This window comes from Neophocaena asiaeorientalis, unplaced genomic scaffold (assembly GCF_003031525.2).
Source record: "Neophocaena asiaeorientalis asiaeorientalis breed wild unplaced genomic scaffold, Neophocaena_asiaeorientalis_V1.1 scaffold43, whole genome shotgun sequence".
Lineage (NCBI taxonomy): Eukaryota > Metazoa > Chordata > Mammalia > Artiodactyla > Phocoenidae > Neophocaena > Neophocaena asiaeorientalis.
The window spans coordinates 8,129,633-8,143,384 of NW_020173674.1; the positions used below are offsets into that span (position 1 = coordinate 8,129,633).

At 52.9% G+C, this 13,752-nt stretch overlaps 1 protein-coding gene across 1 annotated transcript; it reads right to left on the reverse strand.

The window, feature by feature from the left end:
* Positions 1-13: 13 nt before the first annotated feature.
* Positions 14-13,752, reverse strand: NAA40 (N-alpha-acetyltransferase 40, NatD catalytic subunit). Its single transcript, XM_024749449.1, has 8 exons — positions 13,533-13,752; positions 7,507-7,602; positions 6,043-6,095; positions 3,521-3,616; positions 3,280-3,438; positions 3,065-3,148; positions 2,560-2,637; positions 14-2,308 (listed from the first exon to the last, which is right to left on the reverse strand). The coding sequence occupies exons 1-8, from the start codon at positions 13,536-13,538 to the stop codon at positions 2,167-2,169; spliced, it is 714 nt and encodes a 237-aa protein (XP_024605217.1). The 5' UTR covers positions 13,539-13,752; the 3' UTR covers positions 14-2,166.

Below are 13,752 nucleotides of genomic sequence, written 5' to 3' on the forward strand. Positions count from 1 at the left end.
ATATATAAAGGAGTTTATCTTCAAAGTTTCCTCTAAAAAAAAAAAAAAAACACACACACCAGGAAGGGTTAAAAAGAACCATACACATCTGACATCAATGAAAATAACCTGAAATAGGGTGGATACAACTAAAAAACAAATCTCAAAATTAATATTTTAACATGCCCCAAACAAACCAAAAATCCTGGTACAAAAGGCCTGCTATGTTTCTTAAAACCAAGACCTTGGGGAAATGGAGAGACTGATGGCTGAGAACTGAGTGGGTTCAACACCAACAACAGGGTGGCCTGCAGGTCTCAGGCAGCGCCTCCCCACCCAGCCAGCCCTTGGGAAGTGGCACAGGCGGCTGGACAAGCAGGGCCCAACACCAAGTGCCCATCTACCAATGGGGCTCGGTGCCAGGTGTCCAATGAGGGGAGACACGCACACTTAACTCCCTTTATGTGGGATTTACGCTGGGGTCCCTTTTGGTCCCCTCGAGTGGGAGGTATCAAAAACCCATGATCTAAGACAATAAATATTTCATTCTCTGTCCTTTGAGAGACAGCAGGGATCAGAGAAAAAGCTCTTCCTAAATGTGATTCTGTCATTCCACGATTCTTGGAAGGAACCCTCCAATGCCCTTCCAGCAATGAAAACTCTCCCCCTTGGGTAAAATCTCCTGGGAGTCAGCAGGGTAGGGGTAAAGGTGGGCTTATTCCAGTGTAAAGCTGCAAGGCCCTCTCCAAGGGAGTGCCACGTCCACTGCTGGCAGGTCGAGAGGCCAGAACAGCTCCGGGGAGATGGCCGGCACAGGCAGCCTGAGTCAGGGCAGAGGGTGGCGCGTGAGCAGACTGAGGTCGGAAGGACTGACAGACCTCCTCCAGAACAACCTCGCAAAGGCAGAACCTTTGAGACACTCCCTGAGGCAGAGCTCAAGGTTGTCCAAGGGGAGGCGGTAGGTGCTTCTTCCTGGCTAAGGATTTGGTCATTTTCTTCTCTGGAAGGGGATAACGGTCTGGGGATGAGGGCAAGTCTGAGCTCTGACCCTGCGCCCTCTCTATCCCAGGAGGGGAGAGGAAGCTTCTCCCGCGCCCCACCTGCCGCAGGTGACACCAGAGAGAAGAGCAGCGTCTGGCCAGGCTGGGGAGTGCAGGAAGGGGCTGCTGCTGGCTGGGGGCTCTCCAAAGGGGGCAGTGGCGGTGGGGGGTACCCACCTTCAGAGAGCTAACAGCACCAAGATATGAGAGGACACGGCACTAAATATGGCAGGAGCAAGGGGGCTTCTGGGGGAAGACAAGGGGCTCCCTGATGTTATTCCCCCTTGAGAGTAAGAACAGGGGTATCGAGTGGGGGGAGAGGCAGGGGCAGAAACAGTGGTGAGAGGTGATGGAGAAGAGCAGGCAGGGCTCCAGCTCTTTTCTGTGAGTAAAAATCTCGAGTCACTGCCATGAGATCAAGAGGTTAAGCTCAGGGTGCGGCCAGGTCCCAAAGCCCGGAGAAGCCACAGCCCCCACGGCAGGCCCCACTCACACCTGCTCCTGTCCTCTCGGCCCCGTGCTGCCAGCAATGGGGAGGGGGGGGCAGCCTTTCTCCCAGAGTCGGCTGGTCCCCTGGGACGACTCCACTCTAACTGGATCCGCGAAGGCACAGCCAGAAAGAGCTCCCTCGATTCCCTGTGTCATGGCACAAGAGACCTTCCTGAGGTCTCCACTGGAGCATCCCATCCACGAAACAGGAGTCTCTCTGAAGACTCTCTCTACGCCCAGATCTTACACTGAGCCCATTCCTCTTTGGGAACCAGCCAGACCCTGACCCAGGGCTCCAGGACTTTCATCAAGGCGGGAATAAACACTCCATTTGTCCAGCAGTGTGTGTGGCGGGGAGGGGGGCTTGTCAGGAATCCAGCTGTAGGGAAGTCGGAGAACCCATGCTCAGGGCCGAGAGCCGAGCGAGAAGGCAGCCACCGTGAGAGGAGGCACCTCGTGCCCCGGCCTCCGCCGGCTCTTCCGGCAGCACCCTCTCCTCTCTGCTCCCTCCGGCACCCTGCTCTTCTAGGAGAGAGCAGGAGGGGCGGCGCGGACCACTCCTCCCCAGGGTTGGGGCTGAGGAGGCCACAGCTCTGAGGGCACCTGGCAAGCGGCTTGAAACCGGGGAGAGAACAGGCCTTGGAGAGAGCTTGGGAGTTCAGTGGCAGCAGCCACCACAGTGCCCGCCCGAATGGGAGTGCTGGCTGTCCCCAAACTTGGTCCTCCGGCTCAGGATCTCATAGGAGCAGTCCTCCCCACAGCAACCGGACATGCTTGGGGAAGAGTCGTCGATTTCAAATCTGCAGGCGGGCAGGAGGAAAGGGTTGGCTACGGGCAGCTGACTGCCTTCCTCCCCAGGAGTCAGGGCTCAGGAGCAGGGCAGGGGACCAAGCCACAGGCGCTCCCACACCATCTCCCCAGTTGCCAACCCCAAGGACCTCAGAACCGAGAGCTCAACGTCAGGACGAATGGGGCCAGGATGGGGGAAAAGACACTGGGGCAGGCAGCTGCTACCACCCAGAGCGTCCCACGCCGGGGCCCAGCTCCTTACTGCAGCGCTTCTCTGAAGAACTGGTAGGCACCATGATTGTGCTTAAATACCGTTAACATAACTTTCTTCATCTGTGTGCTGAGAAGAAAGCAGAGAGAACCTTCCAGAAAGAGAAACAGGTGCTAAATCCCACTTGCTCTCTCGTGTCTGCCTGCTGTCTCCCATTTGCTCCTAAGAAGTATTCCTGAGGCCCGACTCTAGCCTGCCTTGGGCACCCACAGCACTGGGTGCCGCCCCCTGTGACAGGGCTGATCAGGCCCCCACCTGACTGGCTTCTCCTCCAGGTCCTCTCTGCACCCCGTTACTCAGGCGCGGAACAGGCACTCAGAGGTGCTTGCCTCCTTGAGCCCAGTGTACAAAATCTGGAGTCATGGCCGGGCAGGGAGAAGCTTACTGAGAGGGTTCTAGACACCTTTCTTTCACAACGGTCCCGTGAGCCCTGCCCCCACGAGGGATGCCTCAGAGGCAGCTCCCTCCAACTGAGCAGTGCACGGAGGGCCCTCACCTGTTGGCCACGAGCTGCAGGATCTGTACGAGGAACTTCCCCAGGCCTTTCCGCCGTACCTTGCTCTCCAGCTGCACTTCGTAGCTGGGGGAGGAAAGCAGAGTGAGTGTGGGGTGGCTGCGAGGCCTGCCACAGACCCAGACGGGCGTGCTGGATTTCGCCACTGGCTGGGGTGCCTCCGCCCCCCGCGCCCACCCCCAGGCCAGGGCCCCTACCAGTACAGGACTTCATCCCCGCACTCCACGTCAAACCGGAAGTGAGAAAAGGCTACGGGAACCGAACTGTTTTCCCAAGCGATGAGGTACCAGGCTCGGTCATCCGTCATTTCCTCGCGTTTCTCTCTGTCCTTCCAGCCCCACTCACTCTGCTCATACCTGGGAGACGGGGGTGGGGGGCAGTCAGGACAGGGGCTCTGGAGAGGAGGGCCAGTCTCCCTGCCCGAGAGGGCGTGCTTACATGGTCTGCATATTGGTCTTGGTCAGGTCGAAGGCCCAATCCACGGTGGCCGGCTCCAGGCCAGACACTCGCTTACATTCAATGGAGACATTTAACCTGAGAAGAGGAAAAGGAGGCGTCTGGAGCCGGCTACAGGCCCGGCACCACCGGCTGCCCTGACAGCCTGACAACGAGGCCCGCCTGCTCTCAGTTAATCTACAGAGAAAAGCCGAGCCCGGACGTGACTACAGAAGGTGCCTGTGAAGGAACGAGGCCGCTCAAGCCGAGATTAACAACTGTCATCACCAGCCCACCGCCCTGACCACAAGCCCACTTCCTGCCTTCCCTGCACAGCCCTTATCAGACGCAGCACTTTGTAAACTTCGGTCCCTCTCTGCTAGCTCTTTGCTCTCTCCACCCTCTCTTCTGTAGTTTGTTATAAACCCCGGAGTCCTCTCTGTTCCCTCGATTCCTGCCCTTAGGCATTTTTCCTGTTGCTTTCATTTGGAATCAAGTCTTCACTGGGCTCCCAGAGGAACTCTTCCTTCTTATCTACCAACCTTGCCTGCCAAAGCAGCTGGAGGACCTCAGGCCCTTCAGGAAGACTATGGCCCACGTCCCCCTGAGGAGTCCTGCCCGCTGCTTCCTCTGAGGACACAGTGGGTGCTCTCAGCTGATCAAACGGGGTAGATCGGGATTCACCCCGATGCTCTGTTTTCCTAAACTAACGAATGATGTAGGTGTTAAGGTATCGACCTTTTTTTTTTTTTTTTTTTTTTTTTTTCCTGGTGGGTACGTCGCGTGGCTTGCGGGATCCTAGCTCCCCGACCAGGGACCGAACCTGGGCCGCGGCAGTGAAAGCGCCAAGTCTCAACCACCGGATGGCCAGGGAGTTCCCTCAATCTGCTATTTAGGTCTAAATGAATTAAATAAATCACAATTAAACTCCCTGGCCAAACTGTGAAATCATATTCTCCAGGTAGTGCCACATTCTGAAAGGACTGACTCGACTCCTCAGAGGACATCACCACTGGAATCCACGGTCACCTCTGCTGTCTGGTATGTCATACGAGCTGCACGTGTGTGTGGCCTTGTGAATTCAGAACTTCCTGGCTCTGAACAGCCTTCCTTTCTTTCTAAGTACTGGCCACGTAGTGGTCAGAAATGCCCACGCACAGCACTGCAACTGTCTTAGCTATAAATTTCCTCAAGGCTGGTTTGCAAGTATAAATTCTCCACTAATCTGAGTTCCTTAAGTACATGAAAGTAGGATCACAGGCACACAATTCCAGGCACCAAGTGAGCCCAGAGTCAGCTGGCAACGCCTGCTTCAGAGCTGGTCCATATTTCTGGAAGTCAGTGCGAATGTGGGATAGGGAACACTGAGAGAGATCACAGCAAGGAATCTCTAAACTGTGTCAAAGGACTTCCCAGAGGATGAATGATGACAAAGCTTCTAGAGGAAGCATAATGCATCTGATCTCAGACAGAAAGAATAAATTAATATGATACTATGAAACTCAGACACAGCTATGAAAGGCAAATGTAGTATTACCTACTATAGTCTTTCCTTCATAATTCATGCATTTACATTTGTCTTATCTTGTTCATTAAAATACTCACACCAGCTGCAACTTACAGAGCTGGATATAGTTTCTGTCCTCCTTAAAACAACCTTGCAAGTTTGGCATCATCGTTCCATTTAACAGATAAAAAATGAGGCTTGAAGAATATGTTGACTTAACCAAATATAGTTAATAAGAGGCACTATTATGATTCAGACCCATAGCAATGATTCTGTAAAATCATAGCCCCTGTTTTCCCCTCAGCCAACAGCATCTCGGGTAAGACAGATAATGCCACCTATTTTACAAACCAAAGGAACAGAAAGTGGAAGGGGGCTTTAGTCTAGATTCTGCAGTGAACTGGATTAGTAAAAAAAACAGTAGTAATAACAACTAACACTGACCTAGCCTTTCGTATGCTCCAGGCAGTAACACTTTACAACTAATCCTCCTGACAACTCCATGAGGAAGGTACCCATTTCTGATTCGAAAACTGAGACACAGTGAAGTTAAGTAATTTGTCCAGGGTCACAAAGCCAGTAAGTGGCTTTTAACAATTATACTATAGACCCAGGGAAAGAACGCTGGACCGGGAATTAAAAGCTCCCCTCCCGCGGCCAGGGAGAAGCTCCATAAGCTCAAACACCTCATTCAGCTTCTCGCAGCTTCGGTTTCCCTCTGCATAAAATGAGGGAGTCGGCCTAGATGATTTTCCAAGTTTGTTTCAGCTCTATGGTTCTTCGTCGGAGAGAATAACAAGTCCCACAGAGACATCAGTCTGAGATTAGGCAATCTTTGCTCATTTGCAGATTCCTTTGTCTCCCTAACTGGGGGATTTTATATCAACAGGGTACTAGCCATCTTTTCTGCTTTTTCATTAACGAAGAATGAAACAAGTTAGGTCTGAGGAAGCCTACTCTGGAAAGGTGAATTCCTGAAGAGACTCAAGGAGAAAAGTTAGGAATGCTGAACACTCACCCATTGCGATCATATTTCTTGAACACTGGGAAAGCCTCTAATGGGTCTCCAAGCTGTGGAGGGAAAGAAAAGAGGAGTAGCACAAACACTCGCCTAGCAGAGTCACAGGCTCCACCCTGAAGTACCACGCTGTGTGGACCCGAGTGGAGGCTCAGCTCCCAGGGCCAGGAGCCGCCCTTATATACGGACCCTCCATCTGCCTTAGCTCTGAAATCACACGTAGGAGGGAGGCTCTGGGAAGGAGGCCCAACAGGGTTTTAGCTTCGTTTGACAGGTTAAGAAGAGACTTTACTGCCTAATTCTAATACCGGCCTCTGGGCATAAAACCTACTCAGCACCCACCTGACCCAAGAGAGAAGACAGGTCCCTTGCTCCACTCACATAATTTTTTTTAAAAAATGATATATTTTCTTCTGATTTTAGTTTTGGCTACATGCTATAAGTTTTTCTTTTTTAATTTATTATTTTTGGCTGCATTGGGTCTTTGTTGCTGCATGCAGGGTTTCTCTAGCTGTGGCGAGCCGGGGCCACTCTTCATTGCGGTGTGTAGGCTTCTCATTGTGGTGGCTTCTCTTGTTGCGGAGCACGGGCTCTAGGGTGCACGGGCCTCAGTAGTTGCGGCTCGCGGGCTCTAGAGCGCAGGCTCAGTAGTTGTGGCGCATGGGCTTAGTTGCTCCGTGGCATGTGGGATCTTCCCGGACCAGGGCTCGAACCGTGCCCCCTGCACTGGCAGACGGATTCTTAACCACTGTGCCACTAGGGAAGCCCCACTCACATACTTTTGAGAGGCCCCCAACTAACCTCCCCTGGTCAAAACCCAAAATGAAAAATCATGTCCCTGCGCCACATCCTTGTAACTGTGAATGTCTACTGAGTGGACTAAAATAATAACAAAAACTGGGACATGAACCGGGGCAGGAAGGGTGACCAGAATCTCTCTGGTTCCACTGGAAAGCTGAGCCACTCCCAGTCAGGCCCACCAGGTGCTCAGAATCTCAGCTACTTCTCCCCCGACTGCGGCCCCTCGAAACCAGGCTGCTGCATCCCTGGCACAACCTGTAGTACCCCATGGGCAGGCAATAAATGTTTGAAGGAAAGAATGAGAAAACTACCACATTTTACCAGGGAGGTTTCCTCCCCAAAATGCAAAACCCTAGGAAAAATTTCTGCAGACCCTCTTCTAGTGTTAAGGAAGGAGACCCACAGAGAGAAGACACCACTTCCACTTCAATCCACACCTCCCGCCACTTCCACTTCAATCCACACTTCCCTGCACGCCTGGGCCAATCGCTGGCCCTCCTCGCAGCTCTCTGCCAGCCAGGCTAGTTTTCCCCAGCAGCAAGGAGGCAGCAGAGGTATGGATGCGTAGTAACACAATTCTGCCACAGGGTGGCGCCAAAAGAAATCAAATTAAAAACCAAGTTGCAGTTCCAGGAGGAAGGGACTAGGAAGGAGGGGAGTCACCCTGTTGGCGGCGTCCACTTTGGCACAGACAGCATCCATGGCTGCTCGCTCCTCCAACCGCTTCTGTTTCTTCTCCTTTGCTTTGCTCGACTTCCTCTGCAACAGGGAAAAGCAAAGTGGGCTGGAAGGCTGTGACCAACCAAAGACTTGACTTTGACTTTCCCTTTGGAGACCCTAAGGGTCAGTCCCCAATCCACAGCAGAAACTCCGGATCCTGGCTGCCGGATCCTGCTTGGTAGGGTAGGAAAGACCCAAGCGCGTCCCAGTCATGAGACCTTGGGAGCGTCACTAGACTTCTCAGCTTCTCTATCAGGAAGAGTACTGACCCTTGGGACCACTGGGTCACTGTGAGGACCCAGTGAGAACATGTGACAACACGTGAAGCAGGGCCTGGGCCCCCAGCAGCGGCCTACTATTCACTCGTTCATTCCCTCCTAAGGTAGGAAAAAGTAAGTTTAGAGACATTCAGGGCAGGTTTCAGGGAGGTGACGGCATCTGAGGTAGCTAGTGGCTGACAGCTGTTTCTAAGTATAAATTCATTCAGTAAGCCTTTTCAGTGTCTTCTGGCTTCAGAAAACAAAGATCTGGTCTGGGGGCAGCCTCTTTGGGAGCTGAGTCTCCTTTCTAAGCTAGGGCTGGGCACTCTGGCTTAAGGCGATGGAGTTGTTCCCAGAAACGGCTGCTCAGCCAAGGCCAATGAGTGGCAGACACACCGAGCACCTAGTAGCGACAGGGCAGAGTGAAGGGCCCCAGGGGGTTCACCTGGGGACAGAGGCCATACTAACACGTGGTCAGCAAAGCCAAGTTGCAGGACACATAGGCAGCAGAGGAGGAGCAAAGGGAGGCTGTCCTTACACAGAGAAGCAAACTGCAAACCGCCCATAAACTCCAAACGGAGCAGACCCTGTTTGGGGGCTCACGTGAGGTTTTCTCAAATCTAAATGGACCCTCTTACCCTCTTGTAAAAACTGGTAACACAGGGAAAAGAGCCCAAGCTCTGGGGTCCAGCAGACCTTGTCCAAAGCCTCCTTTTGCCCTTTACTCCCTTCGGGTCTTAGGACAAGACACAACCATTCTTTGAGCCTCCTTGCCTCATCTGATGAGCAGGGCCCTTAATACCTCCTTTGAAGTATTAAGCCCATGAGGGTTACTATGGCCTGTGCTCGATAAATGACACTTTTCATTCTCACTCCCGAGGAGGAGCAGAGCAACACAGGCATCCGGAGGTGCCTGCCCACCCAGCCCAAGTCCTGAAGGTACCCCAAAGGCGCTGGGGAGGTGGCTCTGCTTTTTACCAACCGCACTGCCTCTTCTGCCCCCACCCCTCACTTCCGGACCTCACCAGAGAGAGGTTTTGCCACCTCCGATCCCACAGTAGCCCTGACACTGATTGGCCCAGGAAACGGTGAGTTGAATACCCAGCTGCTGGATAAATTCTACCCTCGGTTCCTCAAGGAATGACACTGCTTAACTCCTATTTCAGGCACCCAGAAGGCAAGAGCTCAGACACTAGGAGCTCACAGGGATGTTTGGCTCTCCTAGGCATAGACTCGCCCAGCACCAGCTGTTTGCTATCTGCAGGCTGAGCCCTGTGCAGAAAGCCGAGAGCTAGTGCCCATTTCTTACCTCCCTAGAGGGACAAACAGCAGAGAATGGACTGTCTTCACAACACTGGGATCTTGGGGCAGAACTAGCCCCTCTCTGCCACAAAGAGGTTTTAGATCATCCACCTTTTTTCCTCTGGGAATCTGGGTTTCAAGACAACACTGAGAGATACACTCATCTCGCAAAACACTTTCACCAACATTATCTGGTTCAATTCTCCGGGCAGAAACCACCACCTCCCTTTACACAAGAAACTGAGGCTCAAAGGCCTGGCGCGACTTGTTCGAAGTTCCCCAGAGAGTAAGCGGCAGAGGGGAGACTCAACCCCAGGGCTGGGTGCAGATTCAGTGTTTGTCCCACCAGCCACTCTGCCTCCCTCGGGGAGAGCCTACACCAGCGTCCAAGGCCTCCTCAGCTCCGCCAAGGTAAGGTCAAGACAAGACCTCAGGAGCCTCAAGGCAGCCACTTGGTGATTCACTTCTCATTACCCTTCTGGCTTGGTAACAGCTGACGTGACATGCCCGCACAGTGCCACCCCAGACCCTACATCCACACTGAGGTAGGGGTAAGGGACATGGAAACTTGAGACGGAAGGTCGCCAGGGCTGTGCAAGGGGGCAGAAAGAATATGAGCTTTGGCACCAAACAGGCCAGGCCACTGTTCCTCCTGCCACCCCCCGTGTGGGAAAGGAGCTCCACCTCCAGGAAAATGGGAACACAACTGCTGGCCTCACAGAACAGCCAAGGACAGGTCAGAAGCCAGCACACAATCCCAGTCGGTGCCAGCTGCCTGCCTCCACCCTGCACGTTAGCTCTATGGCACAGAGCTGTGGGATCAGAGGTGCCGGAAGCAAAGAGTAACTCCCAGGACCCCGGAAGCACTGAAGTGTAGGTTCCCTCCATAGCGTCTCATTTCTAAGCACCAGAAGCAATTCCTAAGCACAGGCGGCAGGAGGGCCCAGACCGGGCCTCCAGGACGTTCACGGGCTCATTCATGTAGGGGAACAGGTGAGCCAGGCAACTCGCAGTGACGCTTGGGGCCGCCATGGCCAGAGGCCGCGGATAATGAAAGAGCCCCTCAAGCGCTTCGCTGCCTGCACACGGGGTATGAGGCAGGCTGCGGCAGGCGGGGCCCTCCCCCAAAGCCAGCACCGGCTAGGAAAAGTAGTCTCCTACTGTTCCAATTAGCTTTGTCCTGCCTCCTGGAGGTAAGACTACCCTGCAGGGGCACAGGAAAATTCTCCTCATTAAAATGGGAAATAAGCACAGTGAACAGTACAGCTCATTGTGGTTAAGTGTCTTTCCCAAGGGAGCTTTATATAATGAAGAGTGTGGGATTCTGAGTCAAGAAACCCACATTTGATTCTCAGCTCTTCCGCTTAACAGCTGTGTGACTCTGAGCAAGTTATTTACTCTCTCTCCAAGGAGTTACTCAGTTTCTCTGAACCTCAATTTCCACATCCATAAAATAGGGCTAACGATGCCCATACCTCACAGGACTGCTGTCAAGGACAAAATGCTACAATGTACTAGATATAAAAACTCCTTACTGTAAGGATTTCTGTGCACAAGGACCTGCTAACGATAAACACTCTGCTAGTGCTTTAATAGAGATGATTTATTTTAATCTTTGCAATAACTCAGCGAGAATGCCTGCCTACTTCTTTGATGAGGAAACAGGCCCAGAGAGATTAGATAACTTTCAGGGTCACAGAGCCCGTGAAGATTCTCAAAGAGGTCTCCTGGCCACCCTCTCCCTCCACTCCCACCAGACTGTACACTCCACAAGGTAGAGGAAGGTCACATCTGCTTTATTTGCCGACGTATACCCAGTGCTCAGCAAACAGCAGGTACGCAATTCATACCTGTTGAATGAGTCCTCCAAGATTCAAATCCAGGTCTGAACCCCAAAGTCCACGCTCCTTCCACTACATCAGTTAAATGTGTATGACACTTATTATTACAAAGTGTGGTATAAATGTTGTTTTCACATGCAGCTGTCTAACTCCTCCCCTTGCTATTCCTATCAAGGTAGTATCTCTCTCTTTTTTTTTTTTTTGGCCGCACCTCATGGCTTGTGGAATCTTAGTTCCCTGACCAGGGACTGAACCCCCACCATTGACAGTGAGCGTGGAGTCCTAACCACTGGACCACCAGGAAATTCCCTCAAAGGAGTATCTCTTTGACTGCTAGTCATAATAGTAGTTCCATGACTGCTAGGGGTCACACATAGAAATTAAAAAACAAAAAACGCCCAGATGGGGGCAGGAGGCACCTTCCAGAAAAAGGATTTGGCAACCCTTAGGTTTTCAGTATCAATGCCTCCATCCCACAAAGAATCCAGAATCCAGGAAAAAAACCCTCAGTTTTTGGCAAAGGGAGACAGAGCTCTAAATTCTAATTCCTAAAACACGTGTGGCAGCAAGGGTGAAAGAACTGTGGACAGTGCTCCAGCTGATGCCACTCTCTCAGCCTGTGGTCAGGCTGCCAAATGGAGCAGGGCCCTCTTCTGGAGGGTAATCATTAGGAACCACGACGCTCCTGACACCGAGGTGGGGAGTCCACAGCCCCCACCCATCAGGAATGAGCATGATGAGAGGGCTCCAGCTCTGCTTCAGGGAGGAAAATTCAATTTCACTTTTGCAGAGACTAGGTAGGGGCTGTTCTGAGAAACACATCTGTGAAGTATGAGTAATAAGATCAGGGCCCTTAAGGAAGCAGCAAGGATCGCAGGGTCTCTGAGGCCTGCTATTTCAACTCAACCAATGAGGAAGTGTTGAACGAGAATGGCATGTTATGCTTCTTGTTTTCTGCTCAGTCTGGAGTGGCTGACGCTGGGTAGACGTTTACCAAGTAATACCAGGGACTCAATATTTTATTTAGTTTCAACAAGACCTGGGGTCTGGGACCTTTCACTAAAATCTAGGTTAAATATGCCTAAGGTTTCCAGACTCGATCTTCTATACATGAAGTACACAGTATCCAAAAGTCCTTGTTGAAACATGATGAATGTGTTTGACATGGATTTTACATGAAGTGCTTCGACATGGATAAGACAACTATTTTTGTCTAACAAGTTGATTTATTCAGTCAATAACTATTTGAGTGCAGAGGAAACAAATCCAGATTAATAATAGTAGGGACAAACCCAATGAGTTAAAAATAGCACAAATCTATTTTAGATGACTAAAGGCTGAGAATACAGGCAAAAATAACAGCCACTATTTAAGAAGCACCTACGTAAGCTATTTACATCCACTATCTGATTTTATCCTCACATCTGTCCTAAAGGGGAGGTATCATCATTCTCATTACATCAAAGAGGAAATTAAACTCCACAAAGGCCAGGTCACTGGCACGATATCATGCCGCTAGCCGGGGAAGGTGGGGCTGGAACTGAGGCCTCTCTGGCTCCAAAGTCAGGACTCCCTAAAGGTGGTGGAAATTTCATGTAAAAACTAAGATACATGGTACCAGGGAGGGCCAGTTACATTTTTAGGAGAGTGACTTGTGCTACTCTAATTGGGACTTAGGAAGGTGATCTCACAGAAACATGAGAATAACTTCTGCTCAACCCTCTATCAGCACATGCCAGGAAGGGCATAAAACGCACCTCCAGGCTGCCTTGTGCAAAACAGGTGGTCACTATCCATCCCCGGCTGGGGCCATCACCAGTACTCCTCCATCGTCTCCCTGCTCACCTTCTGCACAGCTTCCCCACCCAAAGCCACCTGAAGTAGGAAGACTACTAACAACCCAAGTAATAAGACCCACTTCGGTGCATCTGGGAGGCCTTGAAGGCAGGCCTCTGTCGAAAAGGAAGAGAATGTTTTTGGAGCAGGAGGAACCTGGTGGAAAGATTTCGAAAGAGACTGGGGAAACCAGCTTCGCTGAGAAGCCGAGTAGCGGGAAGCGGGCGGCCGGGGATTCGAGAGCCCTGAGTCGGGGTTTGGCGCCCAGTCACTGCCCGTGTGACCTTGGCTGGGTGCCTTCTTCTCTCTGGGCCTCGGTTCCCTCTAACCCAGTGTAGGCCTAGGATATGGGAAGCCGCGAAGCCGGTGACAGCGGGGTGATGGGTGACCCCTGGGGGCGGGGGGGATACCCAGGGACCGCGCGGGGGTAGAGGGGAGGCCAAGAAGATAACACGTCCTAGAGGAAGGCAAGGGCGGGCACGACGCGAGAGGCTGGGGGCACCGGAGGGGGTGGGGCCCGGAGACGGGGCTCCCCAGGAGATTCCCGGGCTGGACCGGGCGTCGGGACACTAGACTGGGGGAGTCGAGTCATGTGGGGGCTGGGGGTCACGTGAGGCCGGAGGGGTTCGGGGTCACGTGAGAGGGGGTTCAAGGAACAATGGGGGCGCAGGGGACGGGGTAAGCGGGGAGCCCTCCCGGCCCTCGCGTCTCCTCTCCCTCCCTCACTCACCCCCATGGCGGCAACGGCGGCGGTGGCCCTCAGCTCCTCCTTCCCACACTTGCCAGCAGGGAGGCGGCAACGGCGGCAACGGCTGCGGCAGCGACACCAGAGCGGCGGCGGTCCCCGCACGGCGCATGCGCCTCGTGGGCTCCCCTCGAGCCCTGGCGGGCACCGCGCCGGCGCAGAGCCCGAGGAGGGGACGGCGCGCGGGGGAGGGAAGGCGCGCAGG

Coding starts and splice junctions, on each gene's coding strand:
- NAA40 (XM_024749449.1), bottom strand. Junction 3,617..6,042: donor AAGAAATATGATCGCAATGG/GTGAGTGTTCAG, acceptor TCCTCTTCTCAG/GTTAAATGTCTCCATTGAAT. Junction 2,638..3,064: donor CTGCAGCTCGTGGCCAACAG/GTGAGGGCCCTC, acceptor CTTTCTTCTCAG/CACACAGATGAAGAAAGTTA.